The sequence below is a fragment of the Caenorhabditis remanei genome, chromosome X, assembly GCF_010183535.1.
Source record: "Caenorhabditis remanei strain PX506 chromosome X, whole genome shotgun sequence".
In the NCBI taxonomy this organism is placed as follows: domain Eukaryota; kingdom Metazoa; phylum Nematoda; class Chromadorea; order Rhabditida; family Rhabditidae; genus Caenorhabditis; species Caenorhabditis remanei.
In genome coordinates, this window is record NC_071333.1 from 18,759,563 (window position 1) to 18,774,069 (window position 14,507).

Here is a 14,507-nt window from a genome sequence, read left to right on the forward strand (position 1 = left end):
ATGAAAACTCGTTGGGAAGATGATCAGTTCTTAGTAACGCCGAGGCACGTTCGGAACATCCATACGACCCGAAAAGTGAGTATGAAGATTCAAATAACTACAGGAAACTAAGAGAATTATTTTAATATGAAATAGTATCAACAAATGTTTTTTTGTTGAATGAAAACTCGTTGGGAAGATGATCAGTTCTTAATAACGCCGAGGCACGTTCGGAACATCCATACGACCCGAAAAGTGAGTATGAAGGTACAAATAACTACTAGAAACTAAAAGATTTATTTTAATATGGATAAGAATCAACAAATGTTTTTTGTTGAATGAAAACTCGTTGGGAAGATGATCAGTTCTTAGTAACGCCGAGGCACGTTCGGAACATCCATACGACCCGAAAAGTGAGTATGAAGAAACAAATAACTACAGTAAACTAAACGATTTATTTTAATATGAAATAGTATCAACAAACGTTTTTTTTGTTGAATGAAAACTCGTTGGGAAGATGATCAGTTCTTAATAACGCCGAGGCACGTTCGGAACATCCATACGACCCGAAAAGTGAGTATGAAGGTACAAATAACTACTAGAAACTAAAAGGTTTATTTCAATATGAAATAGTATCAATAAATGTTTTTTGTTGAATGAAAACTCGTTGGGAAGATGATCAGTTCTTAGTAACGCCGAGGCACGTTCGGAACATCCATACGACCCGAAAAGTGAGTATGAAGAAACAAATAACTACAGTAAACTAAACGATTTATTTCAATATGAAACAGTATCAACAAATACTTTTTTGTTGAATGAAAACTCGTTGGGAAAATGATCAGTTCTTAGTAACGCCGAGGCACGTTCGGAACATCCATACGACCCGAAAAGTGAGTATGAAGAAACAAATAACTACTAGAAACTAAAAGATTTATTTTAATATGAATAAGAATCAATAAATGTTTTTTGTTGAATGAAAACTCGTTGGGAAGATGATCAGTTCTTAGTAACGCCGAGGCACGTTCGGAACATCCATACGACCCGAAAAGTGAGTATGAAGGTACAAATAACTACTAGAAACTAAAAGATTTATTTTAATATGAATAAGAATCAACAAATGTTTTTTGTTGAATGAAAACTCGTTGGGAAAATGATCAGTTCTTAGTAACGCCGAGGCACGTTCGGAACATCCATACGACCCGAAAAGTGAGTATGAAGAAACAAATAACTACTAGAAACTAAAAGATTTATTTTAATATGAATAAGAATCAACAAATGTTTTTTGTTGAATGAAAACTTGTTGGGAAGATGATCAGTTCTTAGTAACGCCGAGGCACGTTCGGAACATCCATACGACCCGAAAAGTGAGTATGAAGATACAAATGACTACTAGAAACTAAAAGATTTATTTCAATATGAAACAGTATCAACAAATACTTTTTTGTTGAATGAAAACTTGTTGGGAAGATGATCAGTTCTTAGTAACGCCGAGGCACGTTCGGAACATCCATACGACCCGAAAAGTGAGTATGAAGATACAAATAACTACTAGAAACTAAAAGATTTATTTTAATATGAATAAGAATCAACAAATGTTTTTTGTTGAATGAAAACTTGTTGGGAAGATGATCAGTTCTTAGTAACGCCGAGGCACGTTCGGAACATCCATACGACCCGAAAAGTGAGTATGAAGATACAAATAACTACTAGAAACTAAAAGATTTATTTTAATATGAATAAGAATCAACAAATACTTTTTTGTTGAATGAAAACTTGTTGGGAAGATGATCAGTTCTTAGTAACGCCGAGGCACGTTCGGAACATCCATACGACCCGAAAAGTGAATATGAAGATACAAATAACTACTAGAAACTAAAAGATTTATTTTAATATGAATAAGAATCAACAAATGTTTTTTGTTGAATGAAAACTTGTTGGGAAGATGATCAGTTCTTAGTAACGCCGAGGCACGTTCGGAACATCCATACGACCCGAAAAGTGAGTATGAAGATACAAATAACTACTAGAAACTAAAAGATTTATTTTAATATGAATAAGAATCAACAAATGTTTTTTGTTGAATGAAAACTTGTTGGGAAGATGATCAGTTCTTAGTAACGCCGAGGCACGTTCGGAACATCCATACGACCCGAAAAGTGAGTATGAAGATACAAATGACTACTAGAAACTAAAAGATTTATTTTAATATGAATAAGAATCAACAAATGTTTTTTGTTGAATGAAAACTTGTTGGGAAGATGATCAGTTCTTAGTAACGCCGAGGCACGTTCGGAACATCCATACGACCCGAAAAGTGAGTATGAAGATACAAATAACTACTAGAAACTAAAAGATTTATTTTAATATGAATAAGAATCAACAAATATTTTTTTGTTGAATGAAAACTCGTTGGGAAGATGATCAGTTCTTAGTAACGCCGAGGCACGTTCGGAACATCCATACGACCCGAAAAGTGAGTATGAAGGTACAAATATCTACAGTAAACTAAACGATTAACTTTAATATGAAAAAGAATCAACAAATGTTTTTTGTTGAATGAAAACTCGTTGGGAAGATGATCAGTTCTTAGTAACGCCGAGGCACGTTCGGAACATCCATACGACCCGAAAAGTGAGTATGAAGATACAAATAACTACTAGAAACTAAAATATTTATTTTAATATGAATAAGAATCAACAAATGTTTTTTGTTGAATGAAAACTTGTTGGGAAGATGATCAGTTCTTAGTAACGCCGAGGCACGTTCGGAACATCCATACGACCCGAAAAGTGAGTATGAAGATACAAATAACTACTAGAAACTAAAAGATTTATTTTAATATGAATAAGAATCAACAAATGTTTTTTGTTGAATGAAAACTCGTTGGGAAGATGATCAGTTCTTAGTAACGCCGAGGCACGTTCGGAACATCCATACGACCCGAAAAGTGAGTATGAAGGTACAAATATCTACAGTAAACTAAACGATTTATTTTAATACGAATAAGAATCAACAAATGTTTTTTGTTGAATGAAAACTCGTTGGGAAGATGATCAGTTCTTAGTAACGCCGAGGCACGTTCGGAACATCCATACGACCCGAAAAGTGAGTATGAAGATACAAACGACTACTAGAAACTAAAAGATTTATTTCAATATGAAACGGTATCAACAAATATTTTTTTGTTGAATGAAAACTCGTTGGGAAGATGATCAGTTCTTAGTAACGCCGAGGCACGTTCGGAACATCCATACGACCCGAAAAGTGAGTATGAAGGTACAAATATCTACAGTAAACTAAACGATTTATTTTAATACGAATAAGAATCAACAAATGTTTTTTGTTGAATGAAAACTCGTTGGGAAGATGATCAGTTCTTAGTAACGCCGAGGCACGTTCGGAACATCCATACGACCCGAAAAGTGAGTATGAAGGTACAAATATCTACAGTAAACTAAACGATTAATTTTAATATGAAAAAGAATCAACAAATGTTTTTTGTTGAATGAAAACTCGTTGGGAAGATGATCAGTTCTTAATAACGCCGAGGCACGTTCGGAACATCCATACGACCCGAAAAGTGAGTATGAAGAAACAAATAACTACTAGAAACTAAAAGATTTATTTCAATATGAAACAGTATCAACAAATGTTTTTTGTTGAATGAAAACTCGTTGGGAAGATGAACAGTTCTTAGTAACGCCGAGGCACGTTCGGAACATCCATACGACCCGAAAAGTGAGTATGAAGATACAAATGACTACTAGAAACTAAAAGATTTATTTCAATATGAAACAGTATCAACAAATATTTTTTTGTTGAATGAAAACTCGTTGGGAAGATGATCAGTTCTTAGTAACGCCGAGGCACGTTCGGAACAACCATACGACCCGAAAAGTGAGTATGAAGGTACAAATATCTACAGTAAACTAAACGATTTATTTTAATATGAAACAGTATCAACAAATATTTTTTTGTTGAATGAAAACTCGTTGGGAAGATGATCAGTTCTTAGTAACGCCGAGGCACGTTCGGAACATCCATACGACCCGAAAAGTGAGTATGAAGATACAAATGACTACTAGAAACTAAAAGATTTATTTCAATATGAAACAGTATCAACAAATATTTTTTTGTTGAATGAAAACTCGTTGGGAAGATGATCAGTTCTTAGTAACGCCGAGGCACGTTCGGAACATCCATACGACCCGAAAAGTGAGTATGAAGGTACAAATATCTACAGTAAACTAAACGATTTATTTTAATATGAATAAGAATCAACAAATGTTTTTTGTTGAATGAAAACTCGTTGGGAAGATGATCAGTTCTTAGTAACGCCGAGGCACGTTCGGAACATCCATACGACCCGAAAAGTGAGTATGAAGATACAAATGACTACAGTAAACTAAACGATTTATTTTAATATGAAAAAGAATCAACAAATGTTTTTTTGTTGAATGAAAACTCGTTGGGAAGATGATCAGTTCTTAGTAACGCCGAGGCACGTTCGGAACATCCATACGACCCGAAAAGTGAGTATGAAGGTACAAATATCTACAGTAAACTAAACGATTTATTTTAATACGAATAAGAATCAACAAATGTTTTTTGTTGAATGAAAACTCGTTGGGAAGATGATCAGTTCTTAGTAACGCCGAGGCACGTTCGGAACATCCATACGACCCGAAAAGTGAGTATGAAGGTACAAATATCTACAGTAAACTAAACGATTAATTTTAATATGAAAAAGAATCAACAAATGTTTTTTGTTGAATGAAAACTCGTTGGGAAGATGATCAGTTCTTAATAACGCCGAGGCACGTTCGGAACATCCATACGACCCGAAAAGTGAGTATGAAGAAACAAATAACTACTAGAAACTAAAAGATTTATTTCAATATGAAACAGTATCAACAAATGTTTTTTGTTGAATGAAAACTCGTTGGGAAGATGAACAGTTCTTAGTAACGCCGAGGCACGTTCGGAACATCCATACGACCCGAAAAGTGAGTATGAAGATACAAATGACTACTAGAAACTAAAAGATTTATTTCAATATGAAACAGTATCAACAAATATTTTTTTGTTGAATGAAAACTCGTTGGGAAGATGATCAGTTCTTAGTAACGCCGAGGCACGTTCGGAACATCCATACGACCCGAAAAGTGAGTATGAAGGTACAAATATCTACAGTAAACTAAACGATTTATTTTAATATGAAACAGTATCAACAAATATTTTTTTGTTGAATGAAAACTCGTTGGGAAGATGATCAGTTCTTAGTAACGCCGAGGCACGTTCGGAACATCCATACGACCCGAAAAGTGAGTATGAAGATACAAATGACTACTAGAAACTAAAAGATTTATTTCAATATGAAACAGTATCAACAAATATTTTTTTGTTGAATGAAAACTCGTTGGGAAGATGATCAGTTCTTAGTAACGCCGAGGCACGTTCGGAACATCCATACGACCCGAAAAGTGAGTATGAAGGTACAAATATCTACAGTAAACTAAACGATTTATTTTAATATGAATAAGAATCAACAAATGTTTTTTGTTGAATGAAAACTCGTTGGGAAGATGATCAGTTCTTAGTAACGCCGAGGCACGTTCGGAACATCCATACGACCCGAAAAGTGAGTATGAAGATACAAATGACTACAGTAAACTAAACGATTTATTTTAATATGAAAAAGAATCAACAAATGTTTTTTTGTTGAATGAAAACTCGTTGGGAAGATGATCAGTTCTTAGTAACGCCGAGGCACGTTCGGAACATCCATACGACCCGAAAAGTGAGTATGAAGATACAAATGACTACAGTAAACTAAACGATTTATTTTAATATGAAAAAGAATCAACAAATGTTTTTTGTTGAATGAAAACTCGTTGGGAAGATGATCAGTTCTTAGTAACGCCGAGGCACGTTCGGAACATCCATACGACCCGAAAAGTGAGTATGAAGGTACAAATATCTACAGTAAACTAAACGATTTATTTTAATATGAATAAGAATCAACAAATGTTTTTTGTTGAATGAAAACTCGTTGGGAAGATGATCAGTTCTTAGTAACGCCGAGGCACGTTCGGAACATCCATACGACCCGAAAAGTGAGTATGAAGATACAAATATCTACAGTAAACTAAACGATTTATTTTAATATGAATAAGAATCAACAAATGTTTTTTGTTGAATGAAAACTCGTTGGGAAGATGATCAGTTCTTAGTAACGCCGAGGCACGTTCGGAACATCCATACGACCCGAAAAGTGAGTATGAAGATACAAATATCTACAGTAAACTAAACGATTTATTTTAATATGAATAAGAATCAACAAATGTTTTTTGTTGAATGAAAACTCGTTGGGAAGATGATCAGTTCTTAGTAACGCCGAGGCACGTTCGGAACATCCATACGACCCGAAAAGTGAGTATGAAGGTACAAATATCTACAGTAAACTAAACGATTTATTTTAATATGAATAAGAATCAACAAATGTTTTTTGTTGAATGAAAACTCGTTGGGAAGATGATCAGTTCTTAGTAACGCCGAGGCACGTTCGGAACATCCATACGACCCGAAAAGTGAGTATGAAGGTACAAATATCTACAGTAAACTAAACGATTTATTTTAATATGAAATAGTATCAACAAACGTTTTTTTGTTGAATGAAAACTCGTTGGGAAGATGATCAGTTCTTAATAACGCCGAGGCACGTTCGGAACATCCATACGACCCGAAAAGTGAGTATGAAGGTACAAATATCTACAGTAAACTAAACGATTTATTTTAATATATAAAATAGTATCAACAAACGTTTTTTTTGTTGAATGAAAACTCGTTGGGAAGATGATCAGTTCTTAGTAACGCCGAGGCACGTTCGGAACATCCATACGACCCGAAAAGTGAGTATGAAGATACAAATGACTACAGTAAACTAAACGATTTATTTTAATATGAAATAGTATCAACAAACGTTTTTTTTGTTGAATGAAAACTCGTTGGGAAGATGATCAGTTCTTAATAACGCCGAGGCACGTTCGGAACATCCATACGACCCGAAAAGTGAGTATGAAGGTACAAATATCTACAGTAAACTAAACGATTTATTTTAATATGAATAAGAATCAACAAATATTTTTTTGTTGAATGAAAACTCGTTGGGAAGATGATCAGTTCTTAGTAACGCCGAGGCACGTTCGGAACATCCATACGACCCGAAAAGTGAGTATGAAGGTACAAATATCTACAGTAAACTAAACGATTTATTTTAATATGAAAAAGAATCAACAAATGTTTTTTGTTGAATGAAAACTCGTTGGGAAGATGATCAGTTCTTAGTAACGCCGAGGCACGTTCGGAACATCCATACGACCCGAAAAGTGAGTATGAAGATACAAATAACTACAGTAAACTAAGAGAATTATTTCAATATGAAATAGTATCAACAAATGATTTTTTGTTGATTGAAAACTCGTTGGGAAGATGATCAGTTCTTAGTAACGCCGAGGCACGTTCGGAACATCCATACGACCCGAAAAGTGAGTATGAAGATACAAATAACTACAGTAAACTAAAAGATTTTTTTAGTATGAAATAATATCAACAAATGTTTTGATGTCAAACGAAGTGTGAAAAGGGACAGTAGAGAATGTATGCGACCAACTCAACTCTGAGTAATTAATCGATACGGTATTATGAGAGAGGTATGTTTGTCTTTATTGTCCTTGTGACCTTTACGCTGATTGACAGTTTGATAACCAGCTGTGACAAGTTGGAACGTCATATGTGATGATGCTATCGGCTACTTCATAGAAATCTATCCTATAAATAGTGTGAACCGATAACTCTGAACCCAGTTGACCTTTTTTTATATGCCACCGGGGTTGATTTTTTGATCTGCTGCGTCTGTTGACAAACACCTGCGAAAATCCGTTTTTGACTTGAAGAACATCCTCCAAATACGCCTCGCCGATACTCTGTCGTTTGAGGTGGGGCGCAGTTGTAATAAAAAAAATGCTCGGCTAATACAGTAGCCCCCGTAAACTAATTTAGATTGGAAAAGAAAACGGGTGCATTTATCACAATAAAAAAGTTCCAAATTTTTTACAGACGCGCGAGACTCGCGCTGTTTTTAAATATACTCTAAATTGTATGAAAGATACTCTAAATTGTGTCATGCGGAATTTCGATTTACAGCGGCGCTCTACCGTATTCTATCTATAACATGTTTCAGAAGAACTGTAGTTGCAACAAGACCCACCATCTCGTCCACGTGCGAAACTAGGAGCGAGCGGTCAGCCACCGACGACTTGGTAACAGTTTTGATGTGTATATCAATTCAACGTCAGAAAAAGTGATGTAAACTACCGACCGGTTGATAAACATGCTCAAGATCTTCCATTCTAACCTGCCGTCTCCGTGTAGCTTTTGAGGACACCTAGGCTTCACGCATTGACGATTTTCGTGTTGGTGGAACAAAAAAATGAGTGCTCCAAGTAATTTCAATTCAAATTTTTAGATAATAGAACCTAAGACCTTGTTTTAGACTGGAAAAACCAGAACCGACACTCCCTAGAAAGTTATAGTAATTTCAAATGAACAACTCAAAAATCGCACTATTTTAAACTGAAATGGGTCGAACTGAGGGAGAAATTACTAAACATACTCAAAAAGAAAAAGATGTATGGCGTTGGCCATGTCTGGTTTCTCGAGTTGGAGGCTATTTTCATATAAAAATCCAATTTTTATCTTTCAAGCTGAAAACTCACTCTTTCTAGATACTTTATATCTTTCAGACCATATTCCGGGTCTTGGTTCTTCAGGCTTGCATGGAATGCAATATTCGATTGCGGCGAAATGAATCCATCTTCACTATATGGTCCATACGTGATGAGCTTTCCAGTGGTCTCATTGAGGAGTTGATCGGCGGACTGAAAAATAATATTACTTATTGATTCTATTCAGTTTGGGCAAGCTTTTGTTATATTTATCAATTTTTTGATTGAAATGAAACGCAAGAACATGTACAGATACATGATTTTGTAAAGTATGCGTACTTTAAAATTACTACAGACTTCGAATGTCTACAACATTCTCCGAACTATAGTTCAATCAACATTAACCGTTTTCTAAAGGTTTCGAAGGTTTGATATTATCAAATTCAGAAGAAAAAGTGCTACTACCACTTTTTCCAGAATTTTCCCGGCATATTTTATGAGACTAGCAAAACGCATGCCACTTCAATATCCAGAAAAATGAAATCTCACCTCGAATAATCCATCGACAGCCGTTTGTGAACAAATGTGGAGCATATTGATACTCAATACAATGTCAACCTGAAAAAATGTTTTTTATATAGACTTTCAACCGTACTGATAATTACCATATTTGGCCCAAAATCTGCTGGTAGTGCCCATTGGTCGAATCGCTTGGCCACGTCGATGAAGAGTGGAATCCGAACGTTTTGAAACTGCAAAATAAGAAAAGTATGATGGGAACACGCTTTTCAAGGAGAGCAATATGTGTCGTTTAGACTGGTGTTACATAGCTAGCCACCTTGCTCTGTTGCCTTAGCTTGAGTGTTGGCCATATTCAATACAAGACGGCTATTGAACCCGATGCTGATATGGCCAACTTGGGCAACCAGGTTGGAACTTGTATTTGAACCCCGCCCAAAATCCAAGCTAATGCCGACCAACTCTAGTTGAAAGACAATTTCAAGGGAGCCAATCGTTCAGCTGATGCCGACTTTTTCAAACATCCGACCAAACGATGATGAAGACTTAATCTAAACCATCAACCTCAACTGCCAACCGGAAGTTGCAACGCCACGACGGAGTTCTTTGTATTTTTCATCCGAAATATGGTTTCCGTCACCGCGTCGCTGAGAACTCGATATGACCACGAGCATCGTTTGTTCATGAACTTCATTCACAAAGACCAAAGCCCGAACCGAGTCTCTGGCCAAATGACATTCAGCACTTCATATTCCTATTTGGTGTGGTTGAGTTGACGGTTTCTTATTATTCATGTGAGTCCAAAATTTTACACATATGCGCGATGTTTTTTATTTTTTCTGGTTTTCATTTCTCCACTATCAAAATGTTCTTCAAATCTGAAATTGAATCAAATCTCACCTGATTATGATCCAAATATGCAACTATGCTGTGTAGAGATCGCCCATTGACTTCTGAAGGCTGGAACGTCACATCTTCAAGTGCCTTCGCAAAATGAGCAACATGTTGGCCGGTTCCCGATGCGATTTCGAATACCTGAAATGAAAATTTGAAAACATGTGAATTATTTCATTTAAAAACGGAGAGTTTTCTAGTATTTATACTGAATTCTGCGTTCGGATAGTCTTTTACTGTTCCTCATCGAAGAACCAGCTTGGAAGTAACTGATTTCTTTTCTCTTCACAACTGAACAGCTCTAGAAACATGTTTTTTTCAGCGAATAACTACTTTTCCCAAGTTTGTCAGGTCTATGTTAGGAAAAAAGCTAATTTGCAAACTTTTGGATCTGTTTCATCACTTTCTTCACAACAAAAACTCACTTTTTTGCCAGATGTAGCAAATCTCCTCAGAACTTCCAAAATAACATCCTTATTCGAATCGGCAGCGGGCGCCCGCAACATTACTGTGGTGCCTGCTGAAAAAGTTGTTGTCGTCGTATTCAACAGAAAAATGTAAAACAGTAAAACAGCGTCGGTGACAAAAAATAAATGCGATTGTTCTTTCGGTGAAAATTATAACAGTTTGGCAGAACCGGTTAGGGAAACAATACAAACCTTATGTTGCATGGCATACGGAAAATCAATACTTGTGAGAGGACACAGGTCATACTGGTAGGGAGATAGGTATGCACCGTTAGGAATTACTACGAGGAGGAGAGGAAAAAGACGAAAATAAGTGCGCGGCGCATTGCAAAAGTGTGCGCGGAGGGGTTGCATTAGGCTCCGCCCATCATCATTTTTCTTCTGATGAATTGTTTTCAAGTTGGAAAACGTGAGAAATACAGCAAAAAATATAGTTTTTTTTTGATATAAAAATATTCCCATTATAATATTTATTAAATCAAAACCAAATATTCACAATGACCGAATGTTAAAATAAAGATTTTCGACAGGAAAGTCTTGACAAGAGTATGTTTGAACTGGGCGGAGAGTGAAACTAGAGAAAACATTTTGGAATGAAATTGTTTTACAGGAATTTTGACTAGAGAGGAGAGTAGAAACGGATTGACGGAGAAAAAAAGAACTTTGGAAGATAAAAAAAGTGCATAGAAACAGAATAGGAGGAGAGAAAAACCAAAAGAAGAAGAAACGGAGAAGAGGAACGTGATAATATTATTCAGACAAAAATTATTCGGTCGGGCGGAAGACGTATTCGGTGACTTCCCCGTGTGGCATTTGAGTGGAGTTCAGTTCGCTGATGAATTCAAGATATCCCTTCCGCTGACAGGTGTCTTTACGATGACGTCTTCCGAATGGCGTTTGGAAAATGGTGAATTGCTTAAGGATGACCCATTTTCCGATTTCCCGTTGCTCGGTGTCCCATTCGAAAAGTGCTTTGCGGAACGAGTCAATGTTGATGAGTGCGCAGGTGATGTTGACAAATTGCTTGGCGGAGAAGAGACGTTCGCTATTATCTCGGTTGAGGTTGTCGCGGACAGTTATTGTTTTGATCTGAAATTGATTCATTCAGATTTTTTGAGAAATCGAAGACTCTGAAATCAACCTACATCTGGAAACGGGATGTGTTCCACTGTAAACCTGTTGACTTCCATCTCCACGTACTCCTTATCCAACACCTCCACCATCATCTTCACATTCTCATTGTACTCATCACCCTTCACCACCAATCTTTGAAATTTGCGATTTCCAATGAATTTCAACACCTCTGCACAGTACTCCGGAGCAAACTCGTCTGTGATCATCACTTTCAAAAGTGTAGTGTTTTTCAGGAGCTGATACTTCTTCCGTTCGTTTTCTTTGTTTTGGATAAAAATCTTAGCGGTGTTCACATCGGGATCCCCTTGAGCCTCCTGGTACTCTTTCTCCAAAAACCAGCGGACAGTGAGCTCTCCGTTAGAGAAGCCAAGTATCAACACGATATCGGGGAGGTCCATATTGGAGCAGTTGTTTCTGTAGATGGTGTTAGTGGAACTGCAGGTGATAGCCAAGTTTTGAGCATCCTTGTAGAGAGACTGCAATTTTTTGTTAGTTGTTTTGTTTTTCTTGGTCTTAGGTGTGCTAGAAACTTACTTGTTGCATAATTTGACCGATTATCTCTGGTGGGAGACAGAGAATGTCGAAAACTGCTGAGCCTGGTGTCTCACCAGCAACCACCAGCTCCTTATCCTCTTGGTTTTTTGGACGGAAGAATTGATCCCGAGTGATCAGTTGCGAGAAAACATTCAATTTGGTTTGTCTGAGACGCTCTGCCATATCGAAATCCGACAAGTAGATCGCATCAGTCAGAAACGTCAATCCCCCGATTCTCAAGGCACTGTTACATTTCTCAGTGAGCGTCTCCCCTTGGAGTTGCTCAATTCGGCACCTATAACGAATTGGTCCGGTGAAGACCGCGCGGATTTGTTCAACGGACCAAGTCGAGAGGAGAGTCTCCATGTCAGCCTTCATACGGTTGATCTCATTGTTAACACGGTCTTTAGCATCAGGAAAAAATGGGATTCGCCGGATGAACTCGACGATGTCTTGTTCCTCCATCTGAAATAAAACAGGTAATGCGGATTCTAAAAACTAAAGATAAGAAATAAAGAAGACTGAACAGACCCAGACGTTCATGAGGCGGATGTTCATAATAAGATAATAACAAAGACTAGACATACCCATCTTTTCTCAGCGCCCACCCTACAAAAACATAGACATGATACTAAGAAAATCTCATTAGAGCCAACTACATTATCATATTTTGCTTTCCCTTTTTTTGGTGTTAATTAATAAGAGGATGTGTATGTACAGTTAGAATGGGGGCTAGGTAGAGCTAGGTATGATATCATCAGAAAAGGGTTCTAAGAAAGGAAAAAAGGGTCCAAGAAAGGAGAAAATGGCTATTTTTTTTATATTTCCAATCAAGCGTCGACCACACTAGTGCCCAAGATTGAAAAGTCAATGGGAGCCAGAGCAGAATCCAATTTCCTTGATTCATTTTGCCCTCTTTCCTTCGGAGAGCAATAGAATCGCCGAGATGAAGGCGGGACGCTGAATGCATTGCCACGATGTATTCCGCCGAAGTTATCGAAGGTGTGCCTAGAGGGGAGTGAGATAAGCGACGGCGCCAACCAGTGCCTGGCTCGGAATCAGGCTTCACACCCCTACACATATGGGCCCGTGCCAGGCAGGGAAAGGGGATTCCAGCCAGCTTTATCGAGAAGAAAGGAGATGACGAGTGCAGGCATAAAAAGAACAGCAGAAAAGAAAAACACAGGGAGCGGAGAAAGGGGGGGGCTTAGCTGGAATTGGAAAAGAAACGCATTGATGTCTTAAACTATGTCAGAGCAGAGATTAATGAAAAAAGAGAAAGAAGAAAGATGAGCGAATCTGACATTTGATCTTTGTTAGTTCATGTTTGAAAAGAACGAAATTGTTTATGAAGTAGAAATAGAAGATATAAACAAAAATCTTACCTTATTCGAAAAATTATTCTACACCGGAAGAATAAACCAACACTTTTCCCTATAAATTAAAATTGGAGAGTAGTCCTAGATATGTTCTCATATGTAAAAAAAAAAAGAAAAAAGGGATTAACTTCGAATGCAGGGAAAGAACCAGGAACAGATCGATGTGCCACACGCACTCCTTCTATGTACAAAGCGAAATGGCCGACGGAGAGAAAAAGGAGCGTAGATGGAGAAAAAAGGCTCCAGCCGCCCAGAGTGCACACCAAGGAGACGGGACCTTCCAAAGTACAAGAGAGCGCGCTTGCAGTTTTTGCATGACGTTTTGTAGGGAGCCAGAAGAGAAGGAACGAGAAAATTGCACCTGTCCCTACTGGCAATCAGTTTTAGATTGTCTGATTCAATATCAGTAGAATATGTAATTTGGAGTTATTCATAGATTGGTTTTTTGAGATCAAATCTGATATAATCGAAAAAAGTTCAAAAAACTACTGGAATTCTTAATCAATTCTTAACGGTGCCTATATACCTACAAAATCTACATCGGCATAAAAAATTCAAATCAATACAAAAACAATACTACAGATACAAAAGTCGGAAAAAATTAAAAATGAAGCTAATGAGTTTCTGGTTAAAAAAAAATAATACTTTACATTTACCAGTTTACCAGAAATTCCAGGATAGTCGCTAATTAAGTTTGCATTTCGGAAAGTGTAAAAGTTGAAATACAAAAGAGAAAATGCGTTTTGTTACACAAAAATTGGACAAAAAGTCGGTAGCGACAACTTTCGACAGTCTTCATAGTCAGAAGGACATTGTTGTATAATGACGTCCTTCGAATCGAGAATATTTTTTGAACATTCCCTTTACTTGTCCTA

At 36.9% G+C, this 14,507-nt stretch overlaps 2 protein-coding genes across 2 annotated transcripts; both read right to left on the minus strand.

Annotated features, from left to right (window-relative positions):
- Positions 1–7,721: 7,721 nt before the first annotated feature.
- On the minus strand, positions 7,722–10,624 carry GCK72_025786 (uncharacterized protein; the record flags this gene model as incomplete). The annotated part of the gene is made up of 6 exons (XM_053736481.1): positions 7,722–7,809; positions 8,770–8,918; positions 9,255–9,323; positions 9,371–9,457; positions 10,125–10,259; positions 10,544–10,624. 6 exons carry the CDS (start codon positions 10,622–10,624, stop codon positions 7,722–7,724), a joined length of 609 nt encoding a protein of 202 aa, XP_053580047.1.
- Positions 10,625–11,350: 726 nt separating this feature from the next.
- Positions 11,351–12,811, minus strand: GCK72_025787 (uncharacterized protein; the record flags this gene model as incomplete). Its single annotated transcript, XM_003105490.2, has 4 exons — positions 11,351–11,674; positions 11,731–12,195; positions 12,254–12,718; positions 12,785–12,811. The coding sequence occupies 4 exons, from the start codon at positions 12,809–12,811 to the stop codon at positions 11,351–11,353; spliced, it is 1,281 nt and encodes a 426-aa protein (XP_003105538.2).
- Between the last annotated feature and the right edge of the window lie 1,696 nt (positions 12,812–14,507).